The 21,816-nt window shown below is 33.3% G+C and overlaps 1 protein-coding gene across 8 annotated transcripts in view; it reads right to left on the bottom strand.

The window, feature by feature from the left end:
- BCKDHB (branched chain keto acid dehydrogenase E1 subunit beta) overlaps nt 1-21,816 on the bottom strand; it is a 406,736-nt gene that overhangs the window by 89,627 nt on the left and 295,293 nt on the right. For 7 of the 8 annotated variants that reach the window (XM_077162317.1, XM_077162311.1, XM_077162313.1 and 4 more), the window contains exon 9: nt 1,891-1,977. In XM_077162317.1, coding sequence (XP_077018432.1) covers nt 1,891-1,977 — 87 coding nt within the window. Of the gene's footprint in view, nt 1-1,890; nt 1,978-21,816 lie in introns of those variants that run through there. The other variant, XM_077162315.1, reaches the window with a different exon arrangement.

Genomic DNA, 21,816 nt, shown 5'->3' with positions numbered 1-21,816 from the left:
AATGACTTCAAAACTCCTATCTACTTCTTTTCAGGGAGATAGGGAGATAGTTGAATAAAGAATGCATGCACAGACATGATCAACATTTACTCAAGATTCATGCCCTGGTCTCAGGTCTTCCAATATCTCTATAAAACAGGTAGCACATGAGCGCTCTGGATGTCAAGTGCTCATCTGTAAAATGAATATTGTTGGTTTAGGCCAGTATTTTTCATACTGGGGAGTATTCTCAGGAATCTGAGAGCGCTATTAGGTAGCAGCTTTTGTTTCAATGTATTAATATTTTTGTCATAAATATGATTATATTCTGGTTAATTTCACTGACAACTTTAGCATCAATTATTTATCACATAATTTCAGTATCTAATTTTGAGATTATATTTATGATCTTGTTAGTGTTAATTGACTATTTATAGTGATGGTGTTAAACTCCAAAAATAGTGTTTCTCAAACTGGGATGCACAAATGTATTTTTGGGATCTGAGAGGTTTTTCCATTAACATGAGTCCACATATTACTCCAGAACAAGAGACACTAGATTATATCACCTTTTTTATCCTTTCCCAGTCTGAAAAATATGTTATATCCTATCACAGAGTGCCAATAATTTACTGAGAACAAATTTTAAAAGCATATTTAGAAAAAGTAGACTTCACAAAGGAGTTAAAATTTCTAATTCTAATTATGTTCTACTTGTTTTCCCTTTACATATAAATGTAAATAAAATTTTGAGAGTAACAAGATAGCATTCAGTAGACAAAATGAAACAGTTGTCAAGGTTTTTATTAGCAATAGTCAGTATCATTTCAAATGGCTTAGTGGAATACACATTAATTAAGAGTAAGAAAATCTAGCTTCTTTTTCCAGTTTTGCCCCTAACTTGAAATATAATTTTGATAAGAGAGTAATTCCATATATTTGGTTTCATTCCCACAACCCTCAATTTTTGGCAAATTTAGTACACATTATGCCACTCAATGACAAAATGCATAACGAAATATCATGAAATCCTGTTATCTAATGTTTTCTGTTTCACATTTTTACTTACATAATAAATAGGAAAGCAACAAATCTACAAACTCCAGATATTTTCTTTAATTTTAATATTATATATATATAAAGCATGCAAAATTAGCAGTATAATTTTGACTGATTGCAATTATAAATTATTTTGATATACCTTTTAAAATATTTATGCTTTATTTAACTTAAAAATATTTATAATTTTGCTAATTAGAACTTAAAGATATTTTATTGGTAGAAATTATCTTTTACTAGTTTAAAAGCTCAAAACTTAAAACCTACCATTACTTAAATATCACATTTTTATATCTAGTTATTAAAACATGCACTCTTAAATTCTCTATTGATAAGCATCTTAATAATGAAAGGATTTTCTATGCTAGTAAAGAGGAGAAAAAAGTTTACAAAACTGCTAGGATGTTCTAAATATAAAAGAATTATATTATTTCTTATTTCAGTATCCCGAATTAAAAATGCATATACTATATACTCAAAATAGAGTTATTTAATTCTTAATTTAAAAAATAAGGAAAAATGAAAGTCTCCTAAATTATATTATTCCTACCTGTGATACAAATATGAATCGAAGCCTTAAATAGAATACTAGAGAAAGGGTATACAGAAGTTTTTTCCTGATGTAGCATCATGAATGAACACTTTAAAAAAGAAATAAGTTTCTAAACTATTTCCAGACCATTACCAATAGCATAATATAATTTGGTTATAGGATGAAATTACTGATTTTTAAACTATATGTACTTCCAAAAAGTACCTACTTTTATATACTTTGATAAGTAAGTTTTTACTCTGGAAAGAAATATGTACAATTGCACAAATATTAGAATAAGTGCCAAAGAATTACTCTACCTGAACTGTAGAGCTGATCTCTGATGCAAAGCCGCCCGTCAAGGGAGCCTCATGACTGATCAGCAGCCGCCCTGTTTTGATCACAGACTGAAAAAGAAAAGGAAAACCTGATATGGAAGAGTATACATGTTGGAAGTATATGATGGTAGTTTAATTTCAGTAATAAAAGTAAATTGCTTAAATTCAATAAATAATATAAAAATCAGTCATTAAATTTTATGACAAATAAGTTGCTACTTCTGTTCAACTAGTCATCTGATCTTTGCACAGTTATAGATTTTTTAAAATATCTCATAGTCCCAATACAAAAGAAAAATAAGATTTATAATTCTATGTATGTCATTTAAAATACATTGTCCATTATAAAATATTTTTGCTATAAGAACATTTACAGTATTTTAAATTTTCATATCAACAAATCAAGTTTTCTTTTTTCTCCATTTTACTTTAAGAGTGAAAGTGCTTTTGTTTGCATCTAAATAATAACATTCTGGGAAATACTGTTTTGTGGAGACGGTAACCACAAAAATAGCATGAAAAAGCTTTAGCAAGTGAAAATCTCAAGCTACTAGATATTTGAAGAAACATAGCAGTAAGAAATCATTACAAAAGTAAAAGGATCATAACCCTCTAAATTCATGAATGCACTGAAACCTATTTAATGACTACAATTCCATTTTAATGTAGAAAATGTCAGAAACAATAAGGATGCATTCTGAACAGCTGCCACATGGTTCATACTGTGAATAATATACTCTATACAATAATAAGTCAAAATGTATAGCTATGATATCATAGCAGGATGCCAGTTTTGTTGGGAGGTTAAAAAATATTAAAAATCAGCAGCAAATTGTTGCCTAAAATTTACTAAACTATTACCAAATTACCAGAGAGAAGTGGAATTTTTAACAATTTGATATCACCGTTCTTCAATTCTATGTTACTATTCCAGGACTATGAAGTAAATCTTCCAAGCAAAAATATGTATACAAATGCAAAGATTTCCTTCATTCTAAGCAAATATTGTTAGAATTTTATTAAAATCATGCAGCAGATCAGCCAGCAGATGATAAGCCTCAAGATAGGCCAGTAGTCATAACAAAAATAAGCTACTATATCTACTAAGCAAATCGTGACTGAAATAGATACAATTTTATGACCACCTTAATGAACAACTCTTCCCTATTTCCCTTGCCAATACTAACCTGGGAATATTGGTATTTAGCATTTTATGACTGTGATTAATCATGCCATTTGTGAAAGTGATAAATTAAATTAATGTTTGCAAATAAAATATAAATAGACAAAACACTCTAAAATCATTTAAAAACAAATACATTTTAAAACTATTCTTGAAAAGATGTCCTGACTTTGAGAACCACCAGTTAGAACAACAGATGTGACAGTCAGACCTTCCTTGCAGCTCTGAAACCTAGAGCTCTGCCAATGTATAAGTGTCTAAGGATGTCATAGCCAAAATCCATCTGAGCTAAACAGTGTATCTTTAATTTCTAGTAGGTAAAAATCTGAAACTTCTATTAAAATTCTGCTCGTTACCTGAAAACCCAACACAACAGAATTGGTACTTCTTATCTGAACTAACGCCTATCCAGGATTAAATGACAACCTTTGGAATGATCCCAGAGGGCTAACAAGTAACCAGGACAGCCAGCCTATGCTTCCTATGCCTGTACAGTGGGGAGACGAGGCACGGATGTACCAGGATGAAAGCATCCAGGCCCTTGGTGTTCATGCAATATGATGTGTAAGCAGATGAAATCCAGAGACACTGGGTGTCTTTCAGCAGAGGAATGGCTAAATAAACTAAGACACATTAATACAATAGATTATTATGCAGCCACAAAAAAGACTGGGGACAATAGCTATGCCTACACATACACACAAATATACTTACATGAAAAGATATCCATGAAAAGTTAATGGTAAAATTAGAAAGTTACAGAATAGTTTTAATCTCATTTTTATTAAAAATAACAACTACAGCAGTAGAGATACAAATAAGCACAATTATAAACAGTGAATATGTAAACTTCTCAAAGGACTCATTGCAAACTACCAAAAACTGTTTCTGGGTGGTGGAATGGTGGCTCCGGGGCAGAATTCTCACCTGCCATGCCAGAGACCTGGGTTCAATTCTTGGACCCTGCCCATGCCAAACAACAACAACAAACAAACAAACAAAAAAAAACTGTTTCTCCCGAGGAATGACAGAAAAAGAAGTGTAGGGAAGGGACTTTTACTTTTTACTTTATGTATTTATATTATTGAAGGTATTCTGAATGTCTAAAATAAATAAAAATATTATAGTATTGAATTAATGCTGAAGGTAATAAATACATGTTATGACAAGTCATAATCTCCTCAAAAAGTGTAAGAGAAAATCTATGATTTCTTAGGACTAGCTTCAGATACAAGGAATGCTGAATTCCCAACTCCAGCAGCAAATAAGCACAAGTTAGAAATATGAGGAGACAATCTTTCTGACCCAATCTCTGCAATCTGCTGCATGTCAGGACAATATTCAGCTTAATATGTGACCCTCAGGCTATCAAACTACTGGTATCAGAGATCAAGTTCTTCAACACCTCATACTCTATGTGTGTTATGTAAACATGTGTTCTCAGATGTGTGTTCTTGGATGAGGAGTTAGGTTGGCAGATATGGAAGTAATTCAAAAGAAATTTCAAAAAAAAAAAAACCCCAAGAGATACAGAGTATGACACAATGGAAAATAATAATGCTTTGAGTTTGTGGAAATTGTAATTGTATATAAAACAGTAAAAAGGAGACAGGGCAAGAAGAGATGAATCAGAAATAATTATTACAATCATAAACAATAATTGTTACAGCAGATACTATTGGCTAGGCACTAAACTGAGCAACAATTGCCTCATTTAACTAGGATAGCATCTAAGATTCATTTTTGCTTCTTGAAATAATCTATGATACTTGAAAAGAATTAAAATGTATTAAAGAAAGACATATAAAAATTCTGCAAAAACTAAAATTTAGAAGTTTTCAGTCAGACTCTCAAAGATTTAGTACACATTAATAAAGACTGAGACCATTAATATAATTCACTCATTTTGCAAGGTATGATAGATTCAATTTGTTATATGCCTTTTATCATTTAGAATTTTAATTTACTAAAATTCATGAAGAAAATCTCTTTTCTATTCTATTTTTAGAAATTAGCACTTTGTTAATATTGTGATAAGATCACTACAAATCTGTAAAACCTAAGAGAGTTTTTACACTTTTAATTCTTCATAATCATTAGATATTCTGTTCAAACTATTTTTTTCAACTTTAACAGGCATTTACTTTCTATACATTTAGGAAAAATTTCTATACAACTGCAGGGAAAGTTCTCTAACCAAATTTAATATTTTGATATACTTAGTAAAATTTAATACTGCATTTTACAAAGAAAACACCCATTAACCTTTTGAAAATAACCACAGATACAAATAGATGCACAGATAGATACAAATAATAATTCAGAATTTTCTTTAGAGAAAAATGATTTTTAAAGTTTCAAGTTTTCTTCTGATATAAACATTTGAAAACACTTTAAAGGGCTTTAAACAACTTTTCAGTCTGAAAGCTGAACTTATCAAATCCAGGAAAGATCACATAAGGCTGGATTTTCCAGTATCTGCTTCTTCAACTATTTACCACTGAGACTTGCTCCTGGATTTTGGCCTAATGCCCATAGTTTACAGTGAGTTAAAAGTGAGAAATGGCACAGGGTAAGCTGAGCCAATTAAAAACGAGGATTGTGAATAACTATTTTCTGTGTTCTCTACACAAAACTAACGTACTCTAGAAGATTGTCAAGAAAACTTGAAAAACCATCCTAAAAGGCTAGGTGTTAAACTGACTGTGAGTGCTGTCTGTTAGAATTGGTCTGCTCCAGTATATGCTGTCTTTCTTACCATTTTAAATGGTCCCCTCCACAGAGCCACTTCCTTTCATAAGATGAGTGATTAAATCCCAACACCGATTACACACTACACTGACAAAATCAGATTATGATATCACTATTCTAACAGGTACCTTGAGGAAAACTCATTCTTTGTTTGAATACTCCGCAAAATTGCTGTATTGTCTATCTACCAACCAGATGTTTTTATTAATGGCTGTAAACTAATGTTTACTGTGCGGTATACATAGCACAATGCTGTGAGCCTGGTAGACACTTAAGAAAAGCTAATTTTATAAAAATCTATTAAAATAATTTATTTAGTTAATCCTATTAAGCATTCCCCCCTTTAATTTATTTAGGCTACTGCTGTCTTAGCAAAATTCATTGTTTTAGGATAGTGCAAAATTATACTTCAGCCATCTCAGAACAAAATTAATTATGCATTAATAGATAGCAAATCAATGATACTTTAATATACACTTAACAGGTTATCTATAGTAATAACAGAGCTGCTAAGTTATAATCTGTTAAAATGGCTAGCACAGTCTTTGGCTGCCCCCAAACTGGACATATGTTTTAGTGAATGTAGCTTTTAAAGATTTTTAATATAATCCAACCAGGAAAACTGTTAAGCTGTCACTCCAGAGAAAATTATATAGACAGGCAGACCATTAAAGTTAAGGTTTGCCTAAAAGCGCAACACTGGCATTCAAAAAGCAAAAAACATATCTGTATTTCTTACTCAAAATCTATAGCAGGGTTGCTTCCCTACAGAGCAATTAAACTTTACCAACACCAAGTTCAGCAGCCTATTCTGACTGCCTATAAAGTAAGAAAGAAGCACTTTAGATAGTCAAATTATATCGCTTTCAACGTTTTCTATCTGAATATAAAGCTAATGAAAAGCAAAAGAAACATCTTTTATTATTTCCTTTTAAAATAAAAAGCTCTTCGTGTGTGCGTATGCTGAACTAATGGTAAAATCTTAACCCAAATTTCATGTATCAAGAACATAGTCATCAAAAATACAAACTAGAATCATTAAGGACACAATTTTTAATGAGCTTCAAATATTACTGCAAATGAATTAGATAAATTTTTTAAATATTTTCTTATTTAGCAGCCAAATGCATTTAACAAGTTAGCCAGAAAATAACTCATAAATCATCATAGACTAACAAAAGCATTAATATGTGCCTAGCAAATGCTATTAATCAGCATGCACTTCACACACAATTGTACCACCACCTAATATCGCATGGAGAGATACCAATACCAAAAGGGGAACAAGTCATGAACTCCAGAAAAGTTCTGAAAAGTCCATTTTTGGCGAAGATGTTAGTGACAGGATTACAAATATTTAATATTGTAGGAAAGGAGTATAAACTGAGAAAAACTAAATCCTCAGAATTTTATCACCCATGTGGAAAAAGTCAGTAAAGGAGCAAGCAAAGCATAAAAGAGAAATGAATAAATACAACAGTAGAAGAATAAGCAAATAATACTGACAAAGAACCAAAATGTTTGAGAAATTTTCAGACATCCTTATTGGTTAATTTTCCCTAAATCATTTGGGTAATCAGAGTTGAAATACTAAAGAATCCATTTTTGAAAAAAAATAATAATAATAAAAAACTTTTGCAAAAATTTAAAGTGGACATCTTCCTGAAACTTACTTCAAAATATTTCAGATAAATGTTTCTGTCACTTGTGCCTTACCTTTCCAGCCTGTTTCCTGATAGTCCCTCTGTGGTCCCATGCAAGACCACTTGGGGCTCTGTGAACGTGCTCCATGCTTTTCTGCCTTTTAGTTTTTCCCCCAATTGCCAGAGAGATATTTTATCCATCCCTCAAGACCCATCTCATACAACCCCTCCTCCCTGTCTCCCCCACCAAATAGCAATAGATTTTCTCGTTATTTTAAACTACATGGCTTTCCTTTTTTTTTTTTTATCAGATTATCTATCTTCTAGAAACCATTTCCTAATAAAATTTGAGGTAGCTAACAATGCAAGGATATTCTACAAAACCTAAAGCCAGGGTAACAGGGCAAGAGTCAAGTTAGGAGGTCAGGACAATACATACTGTACATACCTCTTTCAGGAACATTAGTTAACTTACTAGGTGTTATATAGCCCTTTGCAGATCTGATTCACCATTCCCTCCAATCATACTCTAAATAATCTATTTTATGACAGGGACTCTGTGTTATTTATATTTGTATTTACTGTAGACTTAGCATATGACAAATATGTATAAAATTGACAAATTATGTTTTATTGTTCTTTTAGGACAAACGCCTATTTGTTAAAACAAATAATTTGGAAAAGTACCTAACCATCTCTTTTTGTTTATGTGTTTGTTTATACTATCTTCTTTAGAGTGTGTGTGGGGATGAAAATACTATCTCCTTCAGCAGACTAAATCATTCAAGGGTAGGAAATTAAGGAAGTATATATTTTGTACCTAACCACAGGTTCTTATACAAAGTAGTGTATGTGGAACTTTAATAAATGCTCCTAACATTGACCAAAAAAGCATGTAACAAAGCATTAATAATAGGGAAAACTGTATGTGAGGGGGCATATATGGGAACTTTGTATTTTCTGCATGTTTTTTTCTGTGAACCTACAACCTCTCCAATAAAAGAATTATTAAAGAAAAGCATGTAACACAATGATTTAAATGAATCAATTTTTATGGCTTTAAGCTCTTAGGAGTGACTAATAATGCTAAAGAGCTAAACATTGAAGGGGACATCCTAAAAACTAAGCTTCAAACATTGTTCTAAGTGTAACAGAGGTCTATCCTGGAAAACTCTTTCTACCTTTTACTCCAAATTGGTTCTAGAATAAGGATTTATCAGTGCAAACCATTTTTCTGTTTTTATGTACATCTTTTTAAAACATGTGATTATAATCATTACAGAAACACTCAGAATATGTCTTTTCCTTGGTAGTGAATATAAACTTATCTTTTCTATTGACATAAGGTCACCATAATGACAAAGGTATAGAACTGGACAAATGAGCATTTTTATTTGATATGTATTTAAATGTGAGTAAATATGTAAATAAATGTGTTTTAGAGCTTTTTCAGTTTACCACTCAGCTTAAACATGCAAAGGATAACCACCTCCAGTTAGCAACATATTTTTTTCTGCCAAAATAATTTCTCAAAGACTGAGTAGCTTCTTCTCAAATTGTTTACATATCTTCATTATTTATCACTATGCTATCATTTTTTCAGCAGGATTTACAATATTTTTATAAACCATCTCCATTTCAACTCTACCAATTTCTTTTTCTGAAAGGAAAAAATTATAACATGTCATTTAGATATCAATGTTATGAACTTTCACAATATAGAATTTTAGAAAACTGTTAGTAAGGACTTTTTTTTTTTTTTGCCTTTTCTATGGTAGGAAATACTTGGAAGCATCATGTAACTAAAACCTTACAATAAGTATGCTTATACTCGTCGAATAAATGAAAAAGCAGGAGTACAGTGGCTATTTTACAGTACTTGGCAAATTTAGAACCTGATCCAACAGTAGAGATTCCACTGGCAGTTTCATTCTGCTACATTTATTGCTCATTAATTCACGCAATTTATCTTTATTGAAATGATATTACTTTGTTACCATGGCTATTGTAATATACACATAGTAGGTAAGAGAATGGTGATAACTAACAGAAAACAAATGGCCCTAAGTTTAACATCCAGCTTCTAATTATTGTGAGAGCACTGATAAGACTCATAAAGAGTTTTATTGCTAAAAGGTGTGTATTTGAATCTAATTTCTTAAACTGGTCCATTTGGGATTGAAAATTTCAGAAAAATTTCCACGTTCCACATGGAAAATAATATATGATTGAGTCTCAATTGTCCACCATGTTCTCTTTCCTTGAAAGCCATAACACACTGATTTCCTCATTATCTTACATTCTGACAATAGAAACAATGACATTTTATGCTAACACCACTAATGTCATGGAACCTTTGCCGGACTGATTATCCAAAATAGTAATTCCCCCTTGAAAATTCTTCAACAGTAAATCAGTTAATCAGCATTTCAAAGATAACGTATAATCTGTAACAGACCTGGAGTGAGTCCACAACTCATGGAGACAGGAACAACAGAAGCCAGTTAAATTTTTGAGCCTCATATCTTTGCAATATACCGTGCCAAAAACTGGTACAGAGAATAATACCAACAAAGAAAGGATGGAACACTGGGATAACTAGAAAATCACCTAAATCATCTTATTTGAGTATTTTAAGCAATTTTAAGTAAGCGTTTATCTTGTATAAATTGCAAGAGTCATGAGTTCATGTCAAAAACAATTTTCCTTCAGCCATGTGCCAATTCTGGAGAAACAAAGAAGAGTTAATCAAAGTCTCTATTGGTCTATAATGTGGGTGGCCACAAAGTACTGGTATAAAGCACAGCAAGAAGGAAAGAAAGAGAAATATAAAGATTGCTTTACATGATGATAAATAAACAAAAAAGAGAGAATGCTTAAATGAAAATCAAGTTATATTTGCTTTTTTTAATGGAATTTTTTATTTCAACTCAATTAAAATGAAGAATTAATGGAATTCTTAATTTCTCTGCTTAAAAATAAACAAATTATTTATGACCACCTCACATTCAATTTATAAGTCTCCATTTAGGAAATTTTTCTCAAGTTTGGATGACAGAAGAAAGTACTATGTCCAGTAATCATAAGAGTTCTAAAGGGTGGAAATTGAAATCATTTCTTGTACTCCCAGCACAATGAGAATAATAAGAAAATGACCCAACCAAAACCAAAGATTATCAGCCCGTTAAATCTTACACTTTTGTTTCTAAACATGTATCAGGGGTACAATTTTTCCTAAAGCCAACTGGTTGTCTACCAAGGCAATACTTCTCTAAGAAATGATCAAAAGTATATATACTGCTACACTTCTACATCACCATGATAAATGCTTTTATTTTCTAAAACCTAGACAAATTCTGTTGGGGTAAATGGATTTTTACAAAACAAAAAACATGTGTAGTTCATAATATATGAGTAAGGCTCAAAATCTTTTGGGCCTTTTTTGGTTATGACTGAAAAAAGTGCTACAATAAAACTCAAAGGATGTTTTGGCAAGAGCTGCACACATATATATATATATATTTCTGGAGTACATACATCTAAAATGGTACACATAGAAATAAAGTACATAAATTTTCTACTCTTATTAAAGCCAAGATAACTTAGAAATAAATTAGTATGCATTTAGAAAGGAATCATTTCAGAACACGGATGTATTTGGCTACCAAACATGAATTTTTTGATAGAGAAGTTGAGGGTCAAGTTCAAGACTGAAATTATCAAAATTCATTGTGAAGTGAATATTACTGAGAAATTAAGATGTAGTACTAAGAGTTGCCAAAAAAAGGTGAATATTTTGAAATCAGTTTATTTATCTGTGTATAAATTCCTTTTATTCAGGAAAAAAACTATAAAGTTTCCTTTCTTTGACAACCACAAAAACATCAATAATCCATTCCTGTTTGACTTATAATTTTCTATTTTGCAAATTTTTTATTAACTAAAATTTTTATTACTTAAAAAGCTAATAAAATAGAGGAAGGTGATACCGGTCATTATATCACAGAAAATGAGAGATACCTACAGAAACTTATATTGTGAATGCTAAAGACATTTTTTGAGGAGTCATCCAAAAAGATTTTGTATTCGTTGACTTAATTTAGAAGATGGCTCTATCTTCTATTACCAAAATGATTACTTATGGTAAAAGAAAATGCAATTTAGTAAGAAACAAGTAAAAACGTTACATAACTCAAGAAATTTCTAAAAATAAGAATAAAGTGACACTAAGCCCATTAAAGTCACAAAATAATTTAAATTCTGTAAAGGATATTGTAAAAGCTTTCTTATTTTCTTACTGTGGTAATGTAAATTGATATGTCTGAGAAACATATGGGAATGTATTGATCAAAAGATACAAAATGTTTAGATCCCTGGAAAAGCAATCTCATTCTGAGACTTCATTCTCAGAAGAGAGTCCAAAGGATATAAAATTAATTATTAGACTTATAGTTCAACACAATCATACATGTGTGTTTTATATGGGTACTAGAGAGAAAAGTTCAAAAAAGTTTAACACAGTTTTACAGCCTAAGACTCACGTTAGACCATACTTGGCCCAAAGGCAAGTTCTGTTTAAAGGGACTTGAGAAATACTGCATTTAAATGCCTTCCACAGCTACCACATGTGGCATTCTGTCAAAACCCAGAGCTTCCCTAAGCCTGTTTCACCAGCCTATCCTCTGCAGGCTCCTGAGATCGTGACTCCTAGTTTAGAGAGGCAGAGAACCTGGTAGCATAGAAAATACTGCCTGAACAACAGAGCTCCTATACTAGCTAATCATGCTGGGATAGGCTATTCTTTGGCTGAAAGTTTAAGGGGGTGATTCCATCAGTGAACAAATGGAGAATGGAATCGAAGTTTCTCTGGATATTGGCAAGTGAGTCTGGACATTATGAAAGGACCCTGTTCAAAGATAAGTAACGGAAGAAAACACACAGCATAGAGCTTATGGAAAAAATGCTGAAAATTACCCTGAACATCAAAAGAAAAGAATGCCTCTAAAAATGATCAACTCGAAATCCAGAATAAAAAATTAAGCAATTATTTTATATACTCAACAGATTATAAAACTAAAACTCTGAAAAGCAGGAATAAAAATTCTAAGGAGCCATTAAGTCTGGGTGAAAAAGGATGAAGATTAGACCTGAAAGTCTCATATGAGAACTAAAACCATGCTAATAAAACAAAACTCCATATTGGTGATATATCTGTGCCTTATTATCTTGGTTTCTTCCCCTAGTGTCTCTCTCTATGTGCCTTATTATCTTGGTTTCTTCCCCTAGTGTCTCTCTCTAGGCCCATTCAGTACTTCACAATTAGCACACTTCAAAATACTTCTTGAATGAATGAATACAGTATAAACTGGACTCAGCTGCAAATATCAGAAAACCACACAGGAGCAAAAAGCAACAAGTAATCAGGAAGGCAAGTTCAGCAAAAAAGAGGTTTCTTCTCTCATCTTTCCCAGCTGCAGAGTGGCAGAGAGGAGGCTTCCCCAGTTTCATCATTCCCCTTGGACAGTGAAGGGACACTGCTAGAGAAGCATGGAGAGGGTTTCCTCCCTTTCACCTTTCTCTTAATCATTCTTGATGTCTGCCTGGGACCTGCTATTCCCGGGACTGGGACTGAAGCCAAAAGAAGCAAAGAGGAGGAAGGGAGGGAGATTCCTCTTCTCAGTCTGACAGCAACTAAAGGATGAGGTATAGAGATCAGAGAGTGTCCAGTTTCCTTTAGCAAGGGTCCCAAAACAAATGACTCAGGACTTCAGGAAGTAATGTGAATAACTGAGGCAATAAGGGGTGGTGGATACTGTGGAGAATCAGAGAACAGTCTCTGACTTTTGATTATTATTATTATTACTGCAAAAACCTGTCTCTGAGCTGGATTCCGCTCAAGAATTTGCAATTTATACTCTAAGAAAACACGTTTCTGGCTAAACAAGATTTTTTTCCCCCCTGATATCAAGATGTACTTTCTGCCATGTTATCTTTACCCATAAAATTACACACTGAATTAAACAGCTTTTCATTCTGGCCTTCCCAAACATTTTGTGGCTATTTACCAGTACAAATATCCATTCTATTGTAAAATTACAATTTTACAACTGTAAAAAAGACCCATTGTTTCAAAAGAAAGACATTTGAGCCATTTCCTTGACAAATGTTTTTAAAAACCAGTAAAAACAATGACTATCCAAGATAACGTCTAAGTTTTCAGTAATTCCACTATGTTCCTAAATGACAAAAGGAGACATTTATAGTGTCTGAAATTCTAAATATGCAGCAAAAGTAACATACTGTACTCCTGAAGTATTTACAGTCCTTACCAGGAGATCTCTAATGTGTTTATTACTTGGTGAAAAAGCGAAAATTAGTTTCCACCTCCAAGAGACCCAGTTATTTTAGTCCTTCATAAGAAAAATATTATAACAGGAATATCTGCAATAGATGAGATGCATTCTTACTGAATAATAAAGAAGTCTGGATACTTTTATCAAAAATTATAATCTTTTTAGGTATAATCTTTTTAGGTATATTACATAAAAGTGAAACTATAGAATTCTCACCAACCCCTCTAACACACATGCATTCCTGTGTGTTAGGGGTAGTGACCCCTAAGCACAGCGTGTTAATTTTGGCCATCAGTTTGAGAAGCTGGGCCAGGCCAACAGTGGCAAAGCTGTATATCCAAAAGTGGGGTGTCTGTCTGAGCCACAAAGAACAGGTATGAAGAAACAGAGAAGCCAAGGCTAACATTTTAAAGCAGAGAAAGAAAATGAGGGTAGCACCATGAAAGCAATCAAGTCTATTTCAGGACCCATACTGAAAAGTGTTCTGAAATTTTCAGATGGGGATTCCACCAGTGAATAAATGCAGAACAGAATCTAACTAGACCCCCACACTATGAATCCAAATGACAAGGATAAGATTACAAGGTTCTAATTATAAAGTCGTGAATGCGGAGCCGAGGCTGGTGTGCGTTAATAGCTTCACCATCATCATCCCACAAGTTGTCAACCCCTCACTTGAAACATCTTTTAAATATATTAAAAAATAATGGCAGATTTGGGTTTTGACCTTTACTAGTCATAAGTCCATTTTTATTAAGTATAAAAATTGATGTTCTGCAGTATATTATACACTACTGCTTTAGTTCTGATGGTGATCAAGATTGTGATTATTTCCAATAAGTAAGTGAAATACACTAGGGTTTGTTATTCTTCAGACTACCCACAATCCCTTAAGAACTTTTAAGAAATCACTTATAAATCTCTATTTTCAAAAAAGCTCACCAACATTTCTCACAAGTACTATAAAAAATGAGTTAAAAAATACGTATTTTTGTGCTTACACAGTTTTTTCACACTTTTTAATCTACATTATTTGAAGTGCATGTATTTTACATCACAGCTTCAAATGTCCATGAGTTGGAATATTAGTGTGTACCCTTCAATGTTACTGCTCCCTAGCACCACAGCTTCAATATGCCAGAGCATATCACTTCACACCAGAAGAGCCAACTATAATTCTGAAATCAGAATATGACTGGCTCTGCATGACTGACCCTGAAACCATAATATTGTAGCTGGCCTGGAGCAGTGAGTTACACTGATCACTGAACAAGGCAACAGAGAGGAAGAGGTGGCTGGAGAAAGACATTCAACACATTAATCTACAAATTCTCAATAAACTATAGCCATTAAGAGTACAGTATTCCATCTGGAAAATGTCAAAGGGCAGTTCTCTGAATAAAATTAAATGGTGAGCACAATAATATTAACAAACATATCTATGACTATCTTCAATACTGAACTATTTCCATTTTTAAAAACTGCAACATAAAAAGCCACCCAGAAAATAAGATCAGAAAATTGGCTTCTAATTTGAGACAATTCTTTTTATAGAGAGAACTCTAAAAAGAGGTCCAATGCTAAAATAGTGGTCATTAGCATAATTCTCCATCATTAAGAACATGTATTGGTTTTGAAGTAGAGACAATACACACAGCAAAATGCACACAGACTCTAGGGGCAGAAAAACTTGTATTAAAATAAAATTTAGATTCTCCATTTATCAACTGTGTAAATAAATTCATGTTAAGTAAATTAACTTCTCTGAATCTTAGTTTTCATTTGTAAAATTGGGATAATATCATTTACTTCCAAGGTTGCTGTGAGAATTACTGATTCCATATGTGAGGTGCTTGACATCATATTTAGGAAATATTCAATAAATGGTAACTATTACCATTATTATTGTTATCATGATCATCATCACCATCAAATTACTGTACCATAAGTTTATTTTTTGGAAAATTGGTCCTAAGAAGAGACATGGCCCTGGCAAATGTGAGTAAAGCAAACTCTGGGGGCAAATACATATTATGAAGGTGTAATAAAATTTGAACCCTATTTGCACTGCATTGCTTAGATTTGCATCCAAAAGATTCTGAGCACTCAATAAATGTTACTGAGTGCAGATGTAACTGTAGTTACAACTACAGACCCTGAATTACCACCTAGTTTCTTTGAAGAATGATAGCAGCAGCCAAAGGATGGGCTCCCCTGAAACAGGAGTCATCAGAAAGAGGGGAGATTGCCTTCCTGGGACCCATCATCCAAAAGAGTAATTTGGAAACTATACTCACAGATGCCCTTGTCCAGTGCTTTTCAACACTTTTGTGGGAAAAATTCTCAAAAATAACTTGGATTCAAATTATTCTTATGCTACCTAAATTTGCATAAACATGAATGTATAGCTCTTTATGCTTACAGTTCTTATATAACCATAACATTTCCAAGTTCATATAAAAAAACAGAATTCATTAACAATATTAACTAATGTCCTTGAGAGTCAAATCAAGGAAATAAGAGAAAAACTGTTGATACTGTTTTTAATTCAGAGTAAGGTTGCCAAGAACATGGACAGGACGTGGACTAATACAGTTTAGAGACCTTGGCCCATGCCATACTGGGCATTCTCCATTCCTAGATGCCTTGACAATAGCATACCATCTCCTGCTTCCTTTCCCACACAGCCCCCACCCCCCACCCCTGGGATCTCTTATACCAATGGCCTTATATTGAGAAAAAACACATGCACTTGCATGTGTAAAGTAAACCATAATTATAGGCAGAGCAAGGTGAAGTCTAATTAGCCTTAGTTTGGGAGAAAGGTCTGGGGAAAGGACTTATGAAGGGGAAGAATACTATTTACACATTCACATGTTAACTAAAGCTTGAACAATAGAATGTTGGAATGCTGTTAAGTTCCTTTTTTCTACTAACCTGGTCGAATAATATATCCTGGACTGAAGGAATGTTCACACTACCTCTCAATGTTTATTCTCCTCATCAGGATCTCTACTTTAGGATATTACCTCCAAACCAGGTACCCTGGACTAGGAAAACAAAGAGCCTTACTCTTTAGATGTAGGGATGTGTCTCAGGGCAATCTATGCAGTCTGTCCCTTGGACTGCTCTACTCACTCCTGTCTTAATGCCAATGCACGAAAAGCACCAAAAGAGCAAGGTAGTCAACATGCCACATGTTGAGAGATACAACAAAAAGCTGGGAAAGGGAGGAAGAGCAAAAATTTTTTTTTTTGCTGTCTTTTTTTTAATTTTTTAATTAATTAATTAATTAATATATTTTTAATACAAAAACATCAAATAAATGCAAACATTCCTACTTTGATCATTCCATTCTACATATATAATCAGTAATTCACAATATCATCACACAGTTGCATACTCATCATCATGATCATCATATTTGGAACATTCACATCTATTCAGAAAAAGAAATAAAACAAAAACAGAAAAAAAATTTATACATACCATACCCCTTACCCCTCTCGTTCAGTGATCACTAGCATTTCAATTTAAATTTATTTTAACATTTGTTCCCCCTATTATTTCTTTTTATTCCATATGTTCTACTTGTCTGTTGACAGGGTAGATAAAAGGAGCATCAGACACAAGGTTTTCACAATCACATAGTCACATTGTGAATGTATATCATTATACAATCATCTTCAAGAAACATGGTTACTGGAACACAGTTCTACATTTTCAGGCAGTTCCCTCCAGCCTCTCCATTACATCTTGAATAACAAGGTGATAACTACTTAAGCATAAGACTAACCTCCAGGATAACCTCTTGACTCTGTTTGGAATCTCTCAGCCATTGACACTTTGTCTCATTTCACTCTTCCCCTTTTTGGTCTGGAAGGTTTTCTCACTCCCTTGATGCTGAGTCTCAGCTCATTCTAGGGGTTTTCTCAATCCCTTGATGCTGAGTCTCAGTTCATTCTAGGATTTCTGTCTCACATTGCCAGGAAGGTCCATACGCCTGGGAGTCATGTCCCAAGTAGACAGGGGGAGGGTGGTAAGTTTGCTTAATGTGTTGGCTGGAGAGAGAGGCCACATCTGAGCAACAAAAAAGGTTCTCTTGGGGGTGACTATTAGGCCTAATTTTAAGTAGGCTTGACCTATCCTTTGTGGGGTTAAGTTTCATATGAACAAACCCCAAGACTGGGGCTCAGCCTATAGCTTTGGTTGTCCACACTGCTTGTGAGAATATCAAGAATTCAACTTGGGGAAGTTGAATTTTCCCCCATTCTCACCATCCCCCAAAGGGGACTTTGTAAATACTATTTTTTTCACTGATCAAATCACTCTGGAATTTATCAGGGCATCACTCTGGACAAACCAACAAAATCTCATGTCCTACTCAAGATTCCATGTACTTATGGTGTCCAATTAAGCTGTCTACATAAGTTATATTAGGAAATGCACTAGTCAAAACATAAATTTTGTACCAAATAAACGTTCTTTGCTTTAGTCTCACACATAAGTTGAAATTTTAAAATATTAATTACCACCTATTTTCAGAACCCTGCAATAATGGCATTCCTTTGTTCTTCCTCATGCAAAAACATTTTTAAAATTTGTACATTTAGTCATTATCATTATACACTCTAGGCATTCCTAGATCATACCATCTCAGTCTTTCTGATTTCATTTGTGTCCCCAGCCCTTTTCCCTCTATCATTCTCACATTCAGCTTCATTCAGTGTTTTAACATAATTGTATTACGGTTAGGTAGTATTGTGCTGTCCATTTCTGAGTTTTTACATTCAGTCCTGTTGCACAATCTGTATCCCTTCAACTCCAATTGCCCAATATCTTACCCTATTTCTATTTCCTGATGGTCTCTGGTACCAATGAAATTATCCAAGTTTATTCACTAATGTCAGTTCATATCAGTGAGACCATACAGTGTTTGTCCTTTTGTTTCTGGCTAATCTCACTCAGCATCATGTACTTAAGGTCCATCCACATTGTTACATACTTTGTAACTTTATTCTATCTTACAGCTGCAGAATATTCCATCATATGTATATACCACAGTTTGTTTAGTCACTCATCTGTTAATGGACATTTTGACTGTTTCCATCTCTTGGCAATTGTAAGTAATGCTGCTATAAACATTGGTGTGCAAATGTCTGGTTGTGTTCTTGCCCTCATGTCCTCTGAGTAGATACATAGCAATGGTATTTCCAGGTCATATGGCAATTCTATATTTAGCTTTTTGAGGAACTGCCAAACTGCCTTCCTCAGCAGTTATACCACTTAACATTCCCACCAACAGTGGATAAGTGTGCCTCTTTCACCACATCCTCTTCAGCACTTGTCATTTTCTGTTTTACTGATAATGGCCATTCTGGTGGGTGTGAGATGATATCTCGTTGTGGTTTTGATTTGCATTTCTCTAATAGCCAGGGAAGTTGAGTATCTCTTCATGTGCCTTTTGGCCATTTGTATTTCCTCTTCTGAGAAGTGTCTGTTCAAGTTTTGCCCATTTTGTAATTGGGTTGGCTGTCTTTTTGTTGTTGAGTTGAACATTCTCTTTATATATTCTGGATATTAGACCTTTATCTGATAAGTCATTTCCAAATATTGTCTCCCATTGTGTAGGCTGTCTTTTTACTTTCCTGATGAAGTTCTTTGATGCGCAAAAGTGTTTAATTTTGAAGAGTTCCCATTTATTTATTTCTTTCTTCAATGCTCTTGCTTTGGATGTAAGGTCTATAAAACTGTCTCCATGTATAAGATTTATAAGATATTTCCCGTCACTTTCTTCTAACAGTTTTATGGTCTTAGATCTAATGTTTAGGTCTTTGATCCATTTTGAGTTAACTTTTAATAAGGTATGAGATATGGGTCCTCTTTAATTCTTTTGCATATAGATATCCAGTTCTCTAGGCACCATTTATTGAAGAGAAGAGCAGAGATTTTAAGCCCAGAGAATTACAGGGTAGTGATGAAAGGATTCTTACAAAGTTTAGTTTTTTAAAGGGACAGATAACAAAGTTTTGCTGATGATTTTCTCTGGAATCCTGCTAAACAAAGAAGGATGCATCTTAACTCACTACGAACTTCTATATTTGTGAACAGGAGTTTTATTGGTTTTCTGTACATTTGATTAAACAAGTATTAAAGTCCCCTTCAAGCTCCAAAAACAAAAATGTGAATTCTTAGTTCAGCTCAATGACTTTTTATCCTTGGGTGCCTATACTATGGAAAGTTCACCAGAAACTAGTGATAATTTGAACCTGTTACTGATCTTCTTTGAATGCTTCTGGCTTTTTAGGTTGAAACAGTGGCTCAATAAGTCACTTTTTTGTTTTATTTCAGTTAAATGAGCAAAAAAGAAAAAGTCTATGAAAAAATTTATTGTATAAGACATATTATACACCCAGAACATACATGGGAAGATTTGGGATTTTTAATAGTATCTAAGCACAGAATCAAAATTCTTTAAATGTGCATTCCCTTACATAATTAATTCCCTAATTTAAAGTTTTATCATAAAAATAGAAAACTAGATACATTTGTTGCCCCACTCAAGATACACTGTTACATCATATACACACAGTACATAGTGCAGTCTGTATAATGGGTATGCATGTGTGTGGATAGTGTGGGGGGGGAGGGCAAAGAGACAGAGAGAAAAAGAGATGATGACCAGAGAATCTAGGATTTTAAGCTAAAAGTAGTGAATCTGCCAAATGTAAGAACATAAGACCCGAGGTGAGAGGGATGTTGACTTTTCACGGCATACCACTGCCTGGTATATAATAAGTAATCAATAACTCATTTCTTGAGGGATTAAATATGATTTCTTCATGTTTTAAAGGAAACTCTACTAGATTTCAAAGTGAAAACATCCACCATAAGTATACACTTTTGAACACATCCTTTCCTGTTACCCAATGATTGTGTAATTAGAAGTCTCTGTTTTGAACCACAGTGTTATTAAAAAGAAACATGTACTATGAAACAACTACACTTACCATGGCTAAATATTCTTAACAACTGTACCTCCTGTCTGAAAAGTGAAGCCAACAGAAGATGTCAACCACAGTATATTTAGCTTAGCCTGAAGCCTAAAATAAGAAGGAACTATCTGATTTCACAATCACAGAGAAATCACAATCACAGAGAAAAGTGCTATTCAGTTGAACTAAGGGAAGAGCTATCATGAGACTGTTTTCATTCCAATTAAAAAACTAAATAATAAAAAGCTTTTTATTAAAAACTGGCAATGTGGGCGGGCCATGGTGGCTGAGCAGGCAGGAATGCTTGCTTGCGATGCCAGAGGACCCGGGTTCAATTCCCGGTGCCTGCCCATGAAAAAAAAAAAAAAAACCTGGCAATGTTATGAATTTAAATAAAGTTTGCTTAGATAATCAAACAACATATATACATCAAAGGGAGAGAAAGAAATAGATGACTCATTTTTTTTCTTTTTTTAAGCTTTTTATTTACATTTAAAAAAATCTTTTATTTTTTATTTATGAAACGTAACTACATACAAATACATTCTTACCATATGATCATTCCATTCTTATTATATAATCAATAACTCACAATATCATCACATAGTTGTATATCATCATCATGATAATTTCTTAGAACATTTGAATCAATTCAGAAAAAGAAAACAGAAAAAAATTCATACATACCACACCCTTTACCCCACCCTTTAATTGATCACTTGTATTTCAATCTACTAAATTTATTTTAACATATGTTCCCCCTATTATTTATTCATTTTTAATCCATATGTTTTACTCATCTGTCGATAAGGTAGGTAAAAGGAGCATCGGACACAAGATTTTCACAATCACACAGTCGCACTGTGAAAGCTATATCATTATACAATTACCTTCAAGAAACATGGCTACTGGAGCACAGCTCTACATTTTCAGGCAATTCCCTCCAGCCACTCCAGTACACCTTAACTAAACAGGTGATATCT

The sequence above is a fragment of the Tamandua tetradactyla genome, chromosome 5 (assembly GCF_023851605.1).
Source record: "Tamandua tetradactyla isolate mTamTet1 chromosome 5, mTamTet1.pri, whole genome shotgun sequence".
In the NCBI taxonomy this organism is placed as follows: Eukaryota; Metazoa; Chordata; class Mammalia; order Pilosa; family Myrmecophagidae; genus Tamandua; species Tamandua tetradactyla.
This window is presented reverse-complemented; position numbering and strand designations above follow the sequence as displayed.